Raw genomic sequence first — 13,024 nt, 5'->3', positions numbered from 1 at the left:
TTTTTGGGGGGGGGGGGAGGGCACATGGTATCACAGATTTAAGAACAAAGATATATTTTTTTTTCGATGAAAGTGAAATCATGATTGGAGAATGGGAAAGCTACTACCCGTGTTTGACCCCCCCCCCAAAAAAAGTGGTCCAATCATCTACCTAGTCAATAGTATGCGAGACTTCTAAATTTTGAAGAAAAGACTAATAAAAGATGTTTAGGTAACTGAAAAACAGGATAAAATGTGACATGTATTTCTAAAGTTAAATCACTCCATAGAAACTTGATATTTTTCATTGATAAGAGATCCAATTTTCTAGACAAAGGAAAGGCTATAGATCTAATCCACCTAGACTTCAGTAAAGCATTTGTTGTGGTGCCACATGGAAAATGATTAGTTAAGCCAAAGAAGATGGGGATTAACACAAGAATTGCTAGGTAGGTAAGAAACTGACTGAAGGGCAGATAACAACAGATTGTACTGAAAGGAAAAGTATTAGATTATTGGACTGTCTGACATGCAGATATAGAGGTTGATACACAGGGTCCCATTACCTATGGATAGACTTGATATCAAGTGAAACTAGATATTTTAGACCACCCTCCAAACATCCTTCTGAACAGACTCCTTAAAACAGTTAATGTGTTGGACTCTTCTTTCTACCAATACTTCAGAGGATGTCAGTTTTCAGCTTCTTGAAGAAGCTGATCATCCACGTGTAATGAAGTGTCAGTAGCACTCTTGCCAGAAGTTCAGGAGACACCTTTGAAAAGTGAAATCAAAGATGTCAGTGATGTTATATTCACAGTCCACAGGAGCAGGATTTTTCTATTGATACAAGCAAACTTTTGAGTTAGCACTACACACAGATGCATACTTGAAAATGGAGTGCTGACTAAGAAGAGACCAAACAGATTAGTCTCTATTTTTTTAAAGCTCTCCAGGTAGACTTATGAGTAATGGCATCTGGCTAAAGACATAAAAGAGATACTAAAACATAAAGCCAACTGTTGATGTGCACATCAAGTCGTCATTTATAAAATGGGGTTGAGTTCAACATTGTGGTAACAATACAAGTTTGGTGACTTCATTCTGAGACCTTAAGACAGCATTCAGAACCAATACAGTTCACAAAGAAAACAAAATCAGAAGTCATTGTCACCATAAAGCATTTGTTGTTAATACAGAAGAGGATAGGGAAGAACTGGATGAACTTTAGGTCTGGAGTAATAGAACTGAGATAAAATTCAACAGCACAAAGTGAAAAAGTATACCCTTGGGGGCTTGTAACCAGAACTTTTGCTGTAAATTGGGAATTTATCAGCTGGAAAAGAGAAAAAGAGAAAAAGCTCTGGATATATTAGTCAATTGTTGGATGACTATGAATCACCAACACAATGTGGCTGAGAGGCAAACAACATCCTGACAGGTTGTATCATGAGGAATATTTGCAGTAGAGTCAGCAATGTTTTCATCACATTGGGAAACCTCATCTGGAATACTTTCAGATTTTTAATAAAGGTGTACATAAACTGGAACACGTGCAAGAAAAGGACAGTAGGTTGACCAGTTTATGTTCACCTCTGTTAAGACCTAGCTATCTGCATCTTTGATGAAGTCTTCTCTAGTCTTGACCAACCAAAATCTGCGCCAAATGTTGCTATCAAATATTTTCCCTGTTTTTCCATTACTGTATACTTATGGCAGCTTTGTTGAAATGAATAGATTTTAGTGTTTTGTAGGAGCTGACAATCTGACCCATGGGGTTTTTTTTGAGTTCTAGTGGGAAACAGGAAAGAGCATTTCCCACATAAATTATTGCCCCTTCCCCATATAAATTCCTTATTTTCAGTCTGATGCCTTCATATATGGGGTTCTGTCAAAGCCTTTGTGAAAAGAAATTATGTTACCTGATTCTCTCTTACCTACCATTATCACCTGTACATCCATTGTAGATTTAGAAGTTAGTTCCCAGGCACTGTGATGAAATTCATAAAACCAGTGAAAAGCTTACTCCTTAGACATAGGAAATGCATCATGGATAAGTTCTGGCTCCCAGGACACAGAGTCAGACCTACTAGATAAATCACAGAACTGCAGACTGATTGGTATCTTGCTTCCTTCTTTCTGCACCAGGTTCATGAACCAGATGCCATCAAGACACGTATACTGAACAAACCCTTCCTCATGCAGAGCACCCTCTCTCCCCAATATTAAATAATGTTCTGCCTTTGTTCTCCTAGAAGAAGAATTCATGGGAATTCAGCCTGCCTCTTGCTTTCTTTGGAATCATAATCTTTAGGTGAATGGTTAATAAGCATGACAAATGCACTGTTTTATCAATGCCTGAAAATTAAAAGGAGCTCAGGAACACTGGATAATCTAGATCCATCTCATACTGGCCAGAAGCTTAGTTGGCAGCAAGTTTATTCCATCTGAAGCCTCCTCCCTGATGTGAGGTTTACTAGTTCAGTTGGACATTTGTCTTTGGTCTTTACTTCAAGGGCTTTGTCCCACACAAGAAAAAGAGACAATTACTCCAAGTCTGTTAGTTTTGCAAGCAATCAGAATAGCTGGTTCTTCATCATCCTTTGCTGAATCAGTCCCATAGGTAGAGACAGCAGAAATAGGAATGTGAAAACCTTCCTTAAAGCAGCAAAGGAGAAGATATGGAAGCAAGAGAGCTGGACATGTACTCTGTAGCATATAGAAAAACTGCCTCAGAGGGAAACAGAAATGGGGAAAAGGAAGGTAAGATGGATGTCCCTCACTGGTCAAAGAGAAGAGGAGAATCTACTTCACATCTCATCTGAGACTGAAATAGATACCATGTCATATCTATGCTGTCTTAATATAGAGAATATCCTGAGGCTCCATGAGCTTACAGTAGTGGCCCTAGGTGGTTTAGAAGATTATCCTAGAACAGCTGCAATCAGTGAAGGCGGCATATATGTTTCACCTGCATTTCATGTTCCATGATGAGCTATTTGGGACTTGGCAGAGACAGCTACAATAGGCAATGAAGAACCACTACATTTTATTAGACTATCTAGCAAAATCATGGATAATTTGCTAGACTAGTACTAGTTTGAGAGATTTCAGTAATTTCACCTGGCAATCAGACCTGACCCAAGGAACTGATATTCTGAACCGATTCAGATTGCATCCAGGGCTTGGATCTGAAAGGTATTTCTCATCAGATGGATGTGCAGATTTGACTTTGGGACTTTTTCACTCTTTTGGTATTTTTCCCATTCTAAAGCAGTTAGGGTATGAAGATGGAAATGAGGTTTGAATTGCATGTAAATGAACATTTACTTGTAATTATGTCTAACTTTAAGCTAGTGATCCTCAACCAGAGTACCATGGCATGCTGGGGTGTTCCGAGATACCTTTAAAGGTACCACACAATACTAGCACTTGTAGGCATGCAAACGCCTACATAATTCACAAAATAAACTGAGATTTCAAATAGGAATCAATAATATCAAAAACATTCTGAACTGCTGTAGTCTTTCTGTAGCCTTTGTGAAAAAAATAATTGCTCTATTATTTTTCTGCAGTCAAAATGAGTAAAAGCTAAGAGCTAGCATTTTCCAGTGGGTGCTTTGAGTCTAATGGGGGGTGCCTTGACTATAATAAGGTCAAGAATCACTGCTTTAAACATTTATCTTAAACTGAGACGTCTTGCAGGTATGGATATCAGACTGCTGGCACGACCAGTATATGTCACATCCCGGTGGAAAGGGCCCGAGGCTAGCATCAGGATAGGATCTAGACATTATGTCACTATTCCTGACTTTTGATTCTTTCAGATTTGATCAGAAGCTCTATAGTCCCCAAGACCAAGAGACAGTCCCAAGAACAGCATCAGATTTTCCAAATCCTTAGTTGTCAGGGATAAAGCAAGAAGAAAGCATATTACTATATACAGGAGAGAGCAACAAGAAAAGGGGAAAAAAAGATATAGCAAAGTTCATTAGGGAGGTGCAGACAGTTGTCAGTCATCATTAACAAGGGATATAATATACAAGTGCCAATTTATTTTAAAAGATAGGGATGCATTAGTTTAGTGCAGGGCTAGCCTGTTTCATTTTATTGCCTATTAGAAAATTATTTGAACTATTCTGCCTAAACTGTCTCAATTAACTGTTTTGTCAGTTGTGAAATGCAGCATAGGTATATACAGGACCATAACTCATCCCATTTCCAACCAAATGCCTAAGAGTCAGGAAGTAAGCTCAGAATATTCGGTAAAAACCGGAATAAAATGTAAATTTAACAGGGAGCAGACAGTGAAGAATACTGCATAGTTCTGATGCTTTCTTTAATAAGAGAGCAATCTTGCATCTTTGGGCCAGGTCCACAAAAGAAGCTAGGGGTCTAAATTGGGGCCTGAGAAGTCAGACATCAAAATGCAAAATTATGCCTGAAAAGCTCTGATCAGCTGCTGACAAAATCTGGACATTGCAGCAGTGGATATGTGCTTTCCTTGTGTACTTTAAAGTTTTTCAGGTGCTTAGAGCTGTGTTTCTGCAGCTAAAACAGCTCCAATCTTGAAAGAGATGAGCAGCTAAATGACTAGATCTCATGATTAAGCCTAATTTGGATCCAGAAACTAGTCATCCCCACAACTAGTTCTTCTGAGGGACTTGGTTAGGTAGACCTTCTCAAAACATGCACAACACACACTGAGATATACAAAAGGCAGTGGTGGTTTCTTCCTTTCTTTTAAGACATGGCTAGAGAAAGAAGAGTTGGTGATATATATTTTATGTTTAGCATTTTATATTATAGCTTGGTGACGTGTTACAAGGACCTTCCCAGTATGTGGCAGACCCAGGCTGAATTACTTCCTCCTGAAATATGGGAATTTGGATCTCCTCCGTCTGAGGGAGTCCTAATCACCAGGTTTTTGGTTATTCTATACTAAGACATTTTGTATCCTTCTTGTTGAGGCTGCATCACTGGGCAGAAAAGAATTCAAGCTTCATTAGGCAAGACAGAGTATTCAAGAGGGAGCATACTTCTGTAGCCATGTAGTTACGGCAGTCACCTGGGAGGGAGCATTGATTCCAGTTTCTGCTCTTAGGACTGTTTCTGTACTTTGCATTAATCAGTCATAGGGTAAAATTCAGAAACAGTCCTGGAAACATTGTGCATGATCACTTTTTTCCTAACCTCTAGTCAACCTACAGTCAGACAATGAGAGCCTAGCTTGAAGTGTTAGCTACACTGTTTACTCAACAACAAATGTTGATTAATTTTTCTACAATTGCTAAGAGGAACAGCAAGAGAAAGAAAAACATTTTGGAAAAAGTGGATGGTAGCTGATAGAGATTACACGGGCAATGAAACTAAAACCAACCTAAGTCTATAAACAGAACTTTCCTCAAGAATATCCTCAACTAATATCTTTTAGACTCCTGATTGAAAACATACAATGTTTGATCATGGGCAACTGTTTTAACTAAAATAAAAATGTAATGCAGAATGTAACCTTTCCTTTTGTAAGGTAACACAAGAAAAATTCAACAGATGTTGTGTTGTAGGCAACTGTCAGGAAGATTTTCTAATGGTTTGAAGAAAAATCAAATCACTGCATTTAAAAATAACATCAATTAACTAAACTGCCAATTTCATTTATTCTTACTTAAACAGTCCAGAAACAAATAAAGGAGATAAATCTGTGTTTAGATACAAAGGTATATACAAATTAACATTTACTAGAAATAAAAATCTCAGAAAAGAGAAAAAGTGTCAAAAATATTACCTCTGGCACTAAAATGAAAGTTAATGAGACTACATGAATGCAAAAGATAAAATTTGGTAAACAGTGCTTTAAGTAGATATGATATATTTCATTAGACCAACTGAGTAGTTGGGGAAAAGTTATTTGCAAGCTTTTGGGTGCAAGCACCCTTCTTCAGGCATAGGAAGTCTCTGTTGTTCTGAGACTCCAAGGAATGAAAGAAGTTAAAAGTGTGACAGGATGTCAGTGAGAATGTAAATAGGTGGAAATTAGGAAAACAAGAGGTAGAACAAGGAAGGGAAGGGGTAAAAACACGGGGGAAAAGCCAAAGGTAAGTAAGGGCGATTCTACAGTAGTAGTTTTCCAAGGTAGAAAAGAGGCTGTCTGTTGAAAAGTAAATAGCTGGAAATTAGAAATACAAAGGGTAGAAAAGGAGGTGGAGTGGCGGAAGGCGGGTGGGGTGGGGAGGAAGAAAAGGGTACAAGGTCAGGTCTGGCAGGTACCTGGTAAATTGGATAATCAGGCCAGTTGTAATGTGTCATAAATTCAATGTCTATATTGAGTCCATGATTTTTTGTACCCAGTAGATTTATGAAGTGAAGTTTGTTGGCTCATCTATGAAAGGTGTTTTGAGGATAAGAACTTATTATTAGGACTAGAATTTGGTCCATAATGCAGGGAACCACTACAATGGGTCCTCCATCAAAAGCTGAAGTATCACCAAGTTCACTGGCTAGCTAGAACTGCTAGGTGTTCATCTCTCTCTAAAATACCAACAGCAGCATATCTGAAAAGGAGACAGCAGTGCCAAACTGCAGTGTTTAACATCTTTCAGACTTCACTTCTAGAAATCTTGTTTTCTGAAGAACTGGACTGAGAGCTCTTAATGCGGTACTATTTATGTCTTCAGAGATAAATCAACCTTGCAGTTGTCGGAAGCATTTATAGTTCAGAGATTAACACTCTTTTGAGCTGGTTTGACCTCTCTCTAATTGATGCATCAATCTAAGTCTATGAAAAAACTATCCCAGTCTGAAGAAAGGTATAGCAAGAGCTGTAAACTAGATGATATAACATGAAAAAATAAATAGGAATATGGAAAAGATGATGTTACGCGAGGAGGAAATAAAGGGGAAAAAAGGAAACAGCTTTAGCAACTGATGAGATAGTCTGCAGAAGGGCAATACGATGTTCCAACAACAGTTCTGTAAAGTTCAGGCAATAATGCAAGCAAGAGAATTCTGAGCTATGGCTGACAAAATCATTTTAATTGACTTTAATTTAGTAAGTGGAGACTGACTGCTAAAATATGAACAAACACTGCAAAAATAGTCTCCCCTCCCTTCCCTAAAGTTTCTAGAAAACCTATCTCCACACAACATTTTTGAGGGTTTTTTTCCTCATGAAAAGAAAAGTGTTATCCTTTTATCAGTTGACACTGCAGGGACTGCAGCATCCAGAGGTCACTATCTATGCATTTTTCATTTCAGTATGGAGAATGATCATTATCTTTAGCACAAAGAAGCTATGCACATTCACTCCAAGTAAAAAAACATAATTAAAATTTTGGGTGTGAATGTGGTCACTTATTTTTAAAAGGGAATAACAGTCTTCCACATACTGATTTTTTAGTGCTAGAGGTCTACTCCTTCATGCTTTCATTTCACACAATGAGGGTATTAGTGTGCTTATGTTTTTTTTTTTTTTATTAGTATATACAATGTTGATATCTGTTTGGAATGAATGAGTTCTGCATACCTTCAGGCAGTTTAGTATCGTCATGGGTGACCACTTCAGAGATTCAAAAGAGATGTGACAGCTAGTGCAAATGAATATAATGCCACAACCTAGGTATTATCTTACACAAACAAAGCTCTCACCAATGTTCTCTCAAAATCATTTCCCTTTTAATCAATTAATAGTCCCACTCCACTTTCTTACCCCAGCCTTCCCTTCCCAAATCCCTACTAAAGTTAAAAAAATGGAGAAAGTTACAGCTATTTTTAATGCTGTATATGTTTTCCTTTAGAATGCAACATAAATATCTGAAAGTTCACGATACATATTTAATTGTTTCTTTAAGGAAACACTATGTATTCTACTAATCTCTCACCCTTAACTGAATAGCAAGAATTGAAATTTTGCTGCATGTATTACCACACAGACCACAGGCATCTGTGGTTATATGCATCCACCTTATATTTCAAGTTCCATTTTTATTTTAAATTATGAACGCTGTCCCAGATTTGACCTGCAGGTGACTGTTTACCTATGGTTTCTTCTATTCCTTACATATGTAACTGAGGAGAGCCATTCAAATGCAAAGAAAAAAGTTTATGACACCAAAACAAATTAATACTTAGCACAGGAAATGCATTGCGTATTCCTTATATTATAAATCATGGATCCTACTTTAAAGGGAAGATTATTTTTAAACATAAATCAGGCCTACCATTTATTCTTAGCTATAAAAAACATGTAGCAAATAAGCAAACCAGAACAGTTTTCACTTATATCTCTGGATTGCTGCCTTTAATTTAATAATACATAAACAGATACAAAAATAATTAATAGATAATGTGCAGGCTTGCAAATTATTGTTAATGGCTCAACAATCCTTTAAATTAGAAATATATTGCATAACTGTATGACCTGTTGCTTTTAACAAATAAGTACAGATATTGTCCTTATGGACTAAGTAAATAAGTTACATTGTGAGCATAAGATTTTGTGAACTTGAGCTCACTTCATCAGATGCTGCAAAAGAATAGCATACAGCAGTGGATACAGTGCAGTGAGTGATCAGAATACAAAAGATGGGAAGGGAGGCAGGAAAGGAAAGTGGGGAGTGGGGCAATGTTCCTTCAATGCACATTTGGGCCTGATCCAGGAAATTCTTTTATGCAAGTGACCTCACTGAAGTTTACTCACTTGCAGAGGTAAAGGTTTTGCAGGACGGAATTCCTATACTGGTCTTAATTGACTGCACTTTAATACAGGTAAGTACTGATGTACCATCTCTCTCTGTCTGCAGTTAATACTTGTTTATTATCCAAGTTTCAAACCTGAAGTTACTAAAAGAATGCATGAAACATTTTCTTGAACAAAAGTTTTCTCCCCCACACTAAGAGTTGTTTGTGCTGTTGTTTTTGGCCTATGTTGCTTTTGTCAAAGCCTTTTCTTTATCTAAATACAATTGTCCAATAAAAACAGACAAGAACGTAGAGAGAGAAAAGAAAAAGTCAAAACCTTGACTGTTTTGTGCCTGACATTTACATTTCTCCAGTTTCACTGATGTTTTAAATTTGGCAAAAGATAAAATGTGCCTTTTTTGTTCACTCAGGAAATGTCATCATAACAAACTGCATTTTGCTCACGATTCTTTACCCAATTAATTATTAAATCATCTTGAAGAAGCTAAAACTATGAAAACACAGGCAGAACAATCTCATTTCTGAATATCCAACCCATTAATGCAGAAGTATGCGTTTACTCCCTTACCTGCTGGGTAACGTTCTATAACGGGCCAGTTGTCCACCTGTAATGTGGCATTACCACCACTTCTTGTAAAACGTACTACGTGGTATTTTCCATCATTAATGATTGCGTTGACCTCTTCAATAGAGATGTCATCAGTCCCAACATTAAATTTAACTCCAATTTTTCCTTGGTGCTGCATAAAAAAATTGGAAGGGGAGAAAGAAAAAATAAATACTAATTAAGAGCTGTTTTAGTGAACATTAGAGGCAGTATGCTGTACAGGGAAAGATTCCTAACAACAGCTTGTCTCCTCAGATTTAACTTCTGAAGGCATGCATGTGGTAGTGACAATCCTCCTGACAGTTCACTGAGTCTGGGACATCTCTTTCATGGATAATTGATATTCCAAATCAGTTACTTTCATCAAATTGAGTTTGTCTTTTCCCAGAGGTAAAAACCAAGGAGGAAGAGAAAAAAAGCTCAAGCAAAGTTCATCTTTGTCTCCTCCTCCTCCTCCTCTCCATGAGCATTAAATAACCTTCTATATTTCATAGGCTTTAAAAATAGAAAAAGTCAGCAATTGTTCCTTTTTCATCAGCAAGAATGAAGATTTTATGACTTGGAAAACTAGACGCATTTCTGCAATCCCTTACCCACACACCTGACTACAGTTATAGCAGTCCTGGCTAAATTCAATACAACTACTCAGTGGTGATCACGTAGTGAATAAGGATTTTCAGGATTAGATCCATAAAGGGATTAAGTTTATTTGTAACTTGTGCAAAGAGTATCAATTCCACATAAACACAGAATCTGATCCTGTCATAAGAGGCCCCTCCATCCTTGACTATTGAAGTAATTCGCACACAAAATAGGAACTATGCAGCTATGAAAAAGGCTAACACAATCCCACTGGGTGTATGCAGCAGAGAGAAAGATGTAATGGTACATTGTGCAAGGCATTGATAAGACCCTATTTAGAATACAGTGTGTTGTTCTGGTCACCAATGTTCAAAAAAGGTTAACTTAAAATGGAAAGAGTTCAAAGAAGAACCAATAAACTGCTTAAGCGAACCAAGACTTTTTCTTATGAACAAAGATTAAAGGAACCTGGCTTGTTTAGTTTAGCAAAACACAGATTGAAAAGAGAGATGATCACTCTTTACAAGTACATATGTGGCGTGAATATTAAGAACCGTGAGGAACTTTTCAAGCTGAAAAACATCACCAGCACAGGTAATGTTGATTACAAAACTGAGTACGGATAAATTTAGACTGGAAATTAGAAAATTTAAAATTATCAGAGAAGCAAAGCTTTGGAATAGTCTGTCCAGCTTGGTGGTAGAACCAAAAACCTGAATCATTTTCATATTTAGCTAAATAAGCTTATGGAAGAGATCATATGATAGGAGAAGGAGTTCTGGCTCAGCAATTAGTAGGTGTAAAATGAATTACAAAGTGTAAAGTGTGGTGTGGTAGGTGCCCAGAAATCCCAGGCTTCAGGGCTTTTCCTGGTCATAAGTAGGGACAAAGAAAGATTGTTTTCCCCTCCCATGAATGCACCTGGCATGGGCAAGGGGCTTCTACCATCCTCAGAAATCACAGAGAAGGCTAAGAATTTTTGACTGGGATAAGATGGTGGTCCTGTAAGTACATAAAAAACCTAGAGGTTCCTACATAGACAGTCCTGCTCTTTCACTAATGGTCATATCTGGAAGTCGGGAAAGAATTTTTTCCCTAGCTCAAACTATAAGCACTACACAGACTATGGAAATCTTTGCACTTCCCTGTAAAAGTATGGGGCATGGTACTTTTCCAAAGGTTTTCTGAACATTTATTAAACAACTATTTCCTTGTGATTGCAGTGTCTGAGCATTGGCCATGCCCTTGGCTCTCCTGCATATTGTAGTGTTTTCTTGAGTGTTCTGGATATAATGCCTTGTTTCAAATGACTGTGCTGGAGATTTGTTGGGTAAATGTTTGCCTGCAAATACCGGGGACTGTATGCAACGGCTGTGGAAGGTCCCTTTCACTCCCACGTTTCCCCAGTCATAATTACACCATGGGCACTGGCACTTCAGCAGAATATCATTGAAGTCAAGGGGGTTGTGCAAGTGCATTCAAAAGCAAGATAAAGGGCATGCACTTTTTAGTCAGAGATGAGAGCATACCATTTTTCAAAGGACTAAGCCCAGTATCTTGTATCCCCTCTGTCTCAGTCCAAAGATCCAGAAAAAAAACAAACAAACATTTTGGTGGAAACTTCAAGAAAATGTAGAATTGTTTAATATTTCTTCGCCTCGTTTTCTGGGGTTGAAGTTGATTCTCATCTTATACTGTCCTTATAAATACTGCAAGACAAAAAACTGGTGATGACTTCACTGGGCTGATACAACTGATTTATTCAGGAATGACCTTCTTTGAGATGGGTAAATGGTTTAATACCATAATAGATGTTAGTTATTAAAAAGTAGCTATAACAGGGCATAAATAAAATATTTCAGTGTATTCATCAAAAAGTGACTAAAGTAGTTATCAATTTTTTTTTTCGCACAGAAGATATTCTTTATTTCTGAATAATTACTATTATTAAACTAAGATAAAAAAGGAAATATTGTACAGGATGGTATTAGAGGCTTATGCTGAATTACTGATGATTTTATGCATAGCTTCACAGCTTTTGAAAATGGCATTTGATTCTTTACAGTTGTCTTTACTCAAAGACATTCACTTCACCTTGCATTCAATTTCCATAATTCCTCTGCCTCATAACCACACTTCGACTGTCTAAAACACCTTCTGTTTTTGCTGTTTCTCTTATTACCCCAGAACCACAGCCACAGCAACCGTTAGGCAGCTATTCTGCTCTTCACTCCCCCATCTTTTAGGATCCAGCCCATGTGACCTAGCTCACTCCCAAGTGATCAACAGCCCTGGCTTCCCCCTACTTAGTTGTCTGCATTTTCCTCATCTCCCAGTGTCTGACTCTCAGCCTGGGTGAATTCAGTTCTCCATACTGACCCATTCTCTCCTCACATACTGACTACCTCAGTTCCTTCAGATACTCAGTCAAATGACTTTGAAGACCCACATAAGCTTTCTCCACATTAATCTTTCATTCCCTCAAGTTTAGGATCATAGGAACGTAGGGCTGGAAGGGACCTCACAAGGTCTAGGCTGCTGCTCAAAGCAGGATCACCCCTGGCTAAACTACCCCAGCCAAGTGTCTGTCTAATCTGCTCTTGAAAATTTACAGGGATGTAACCTCTAAGGGTAACCTGTTCCAATGCTTGACAACCCTCATAGCCAAAAATTTCTCCCTAATCCCCACTGCTGCAGTTTGAGACCATTGCTCCTCATCCTATCTCCTAGAGCCACAGAGAAAAGTCTCTCTCCTTCCTCTCTATAATCTCCCTGCCCACTGTCAGCCTGATAAAAGGGTATTCAAACTTAGAAGCTTGCAAAGAAGAATTTTTCCAACTATTTGAGTTGATCTAATAAAAGATATCAGATTTACCAAAAGAACCTTGTCTGCCAATGTCCTTAGACCAACATGGCTACAGCTTACACCCCTGTATTAGACTTAATTGATTTAGGTCAAACCGGTTTATGGAACTTCTGTCCCAGATCCCTTCCTGGTTCAAGTTAACTCACAATCCCCCAGCATCCCAGGGTGCTTTGCAGCCCTGGTTTATGCTGCATGCTCCAGTGGACCAGGGGCGGCCTTGCCCTTCTGCTTCTTAGTCTGCATCCTACCTGTGTCTGTCAGCCCATAAGGATAGTGGAGGGGGGGGGGGGGGG

The 13,024-nt window shown here is 38.1% G+C and overlaps 1 protein-coding gene across 29 annotated transcripts in view; it reads right to left on the bottom strand.

Moving 5' to 3' along the window:
• NRXN1 (neurexin 1) overlaps positions 1-13,024 on the bottom strand; it is a 1,443,145-nt gene that overhangs the window by 229,945 nt on the left and 1,200,176 nt on the right. For all 29 annotated transcript variants that reach the window (XM_019516265.1, XM_019516266.1, XM_019516286.1 and 26 more), the window contains one exon: positions 9,245-9,416. In XM_019516265.1, the coding sequence (XP_019371810.1) occupies positions 9,245-9,416 (172 nt within the window). The remainder of the gene's footprint in view (positions 1-9,244; positions 9,417-13,024) is intronic.

Source organism: Gavialis gangeticus, unplaced genomic scaffold, assembly GCF_001723915.1.
Source record: "Gavialis gangeticus isolate Ggan-Ray unplaced genomic scaffold, GavGan_comp1, whole genome shotgun sequence".
Classification (NCBI taxonomy): Eukaryota; Metazoa; Chordata; order Crocodylia; family Gavialidae; genus Gavialis; species Gavialis gangeticus.
This window is presented reverse-complemented; position numbering and strand designations above follow the sequence as displayed.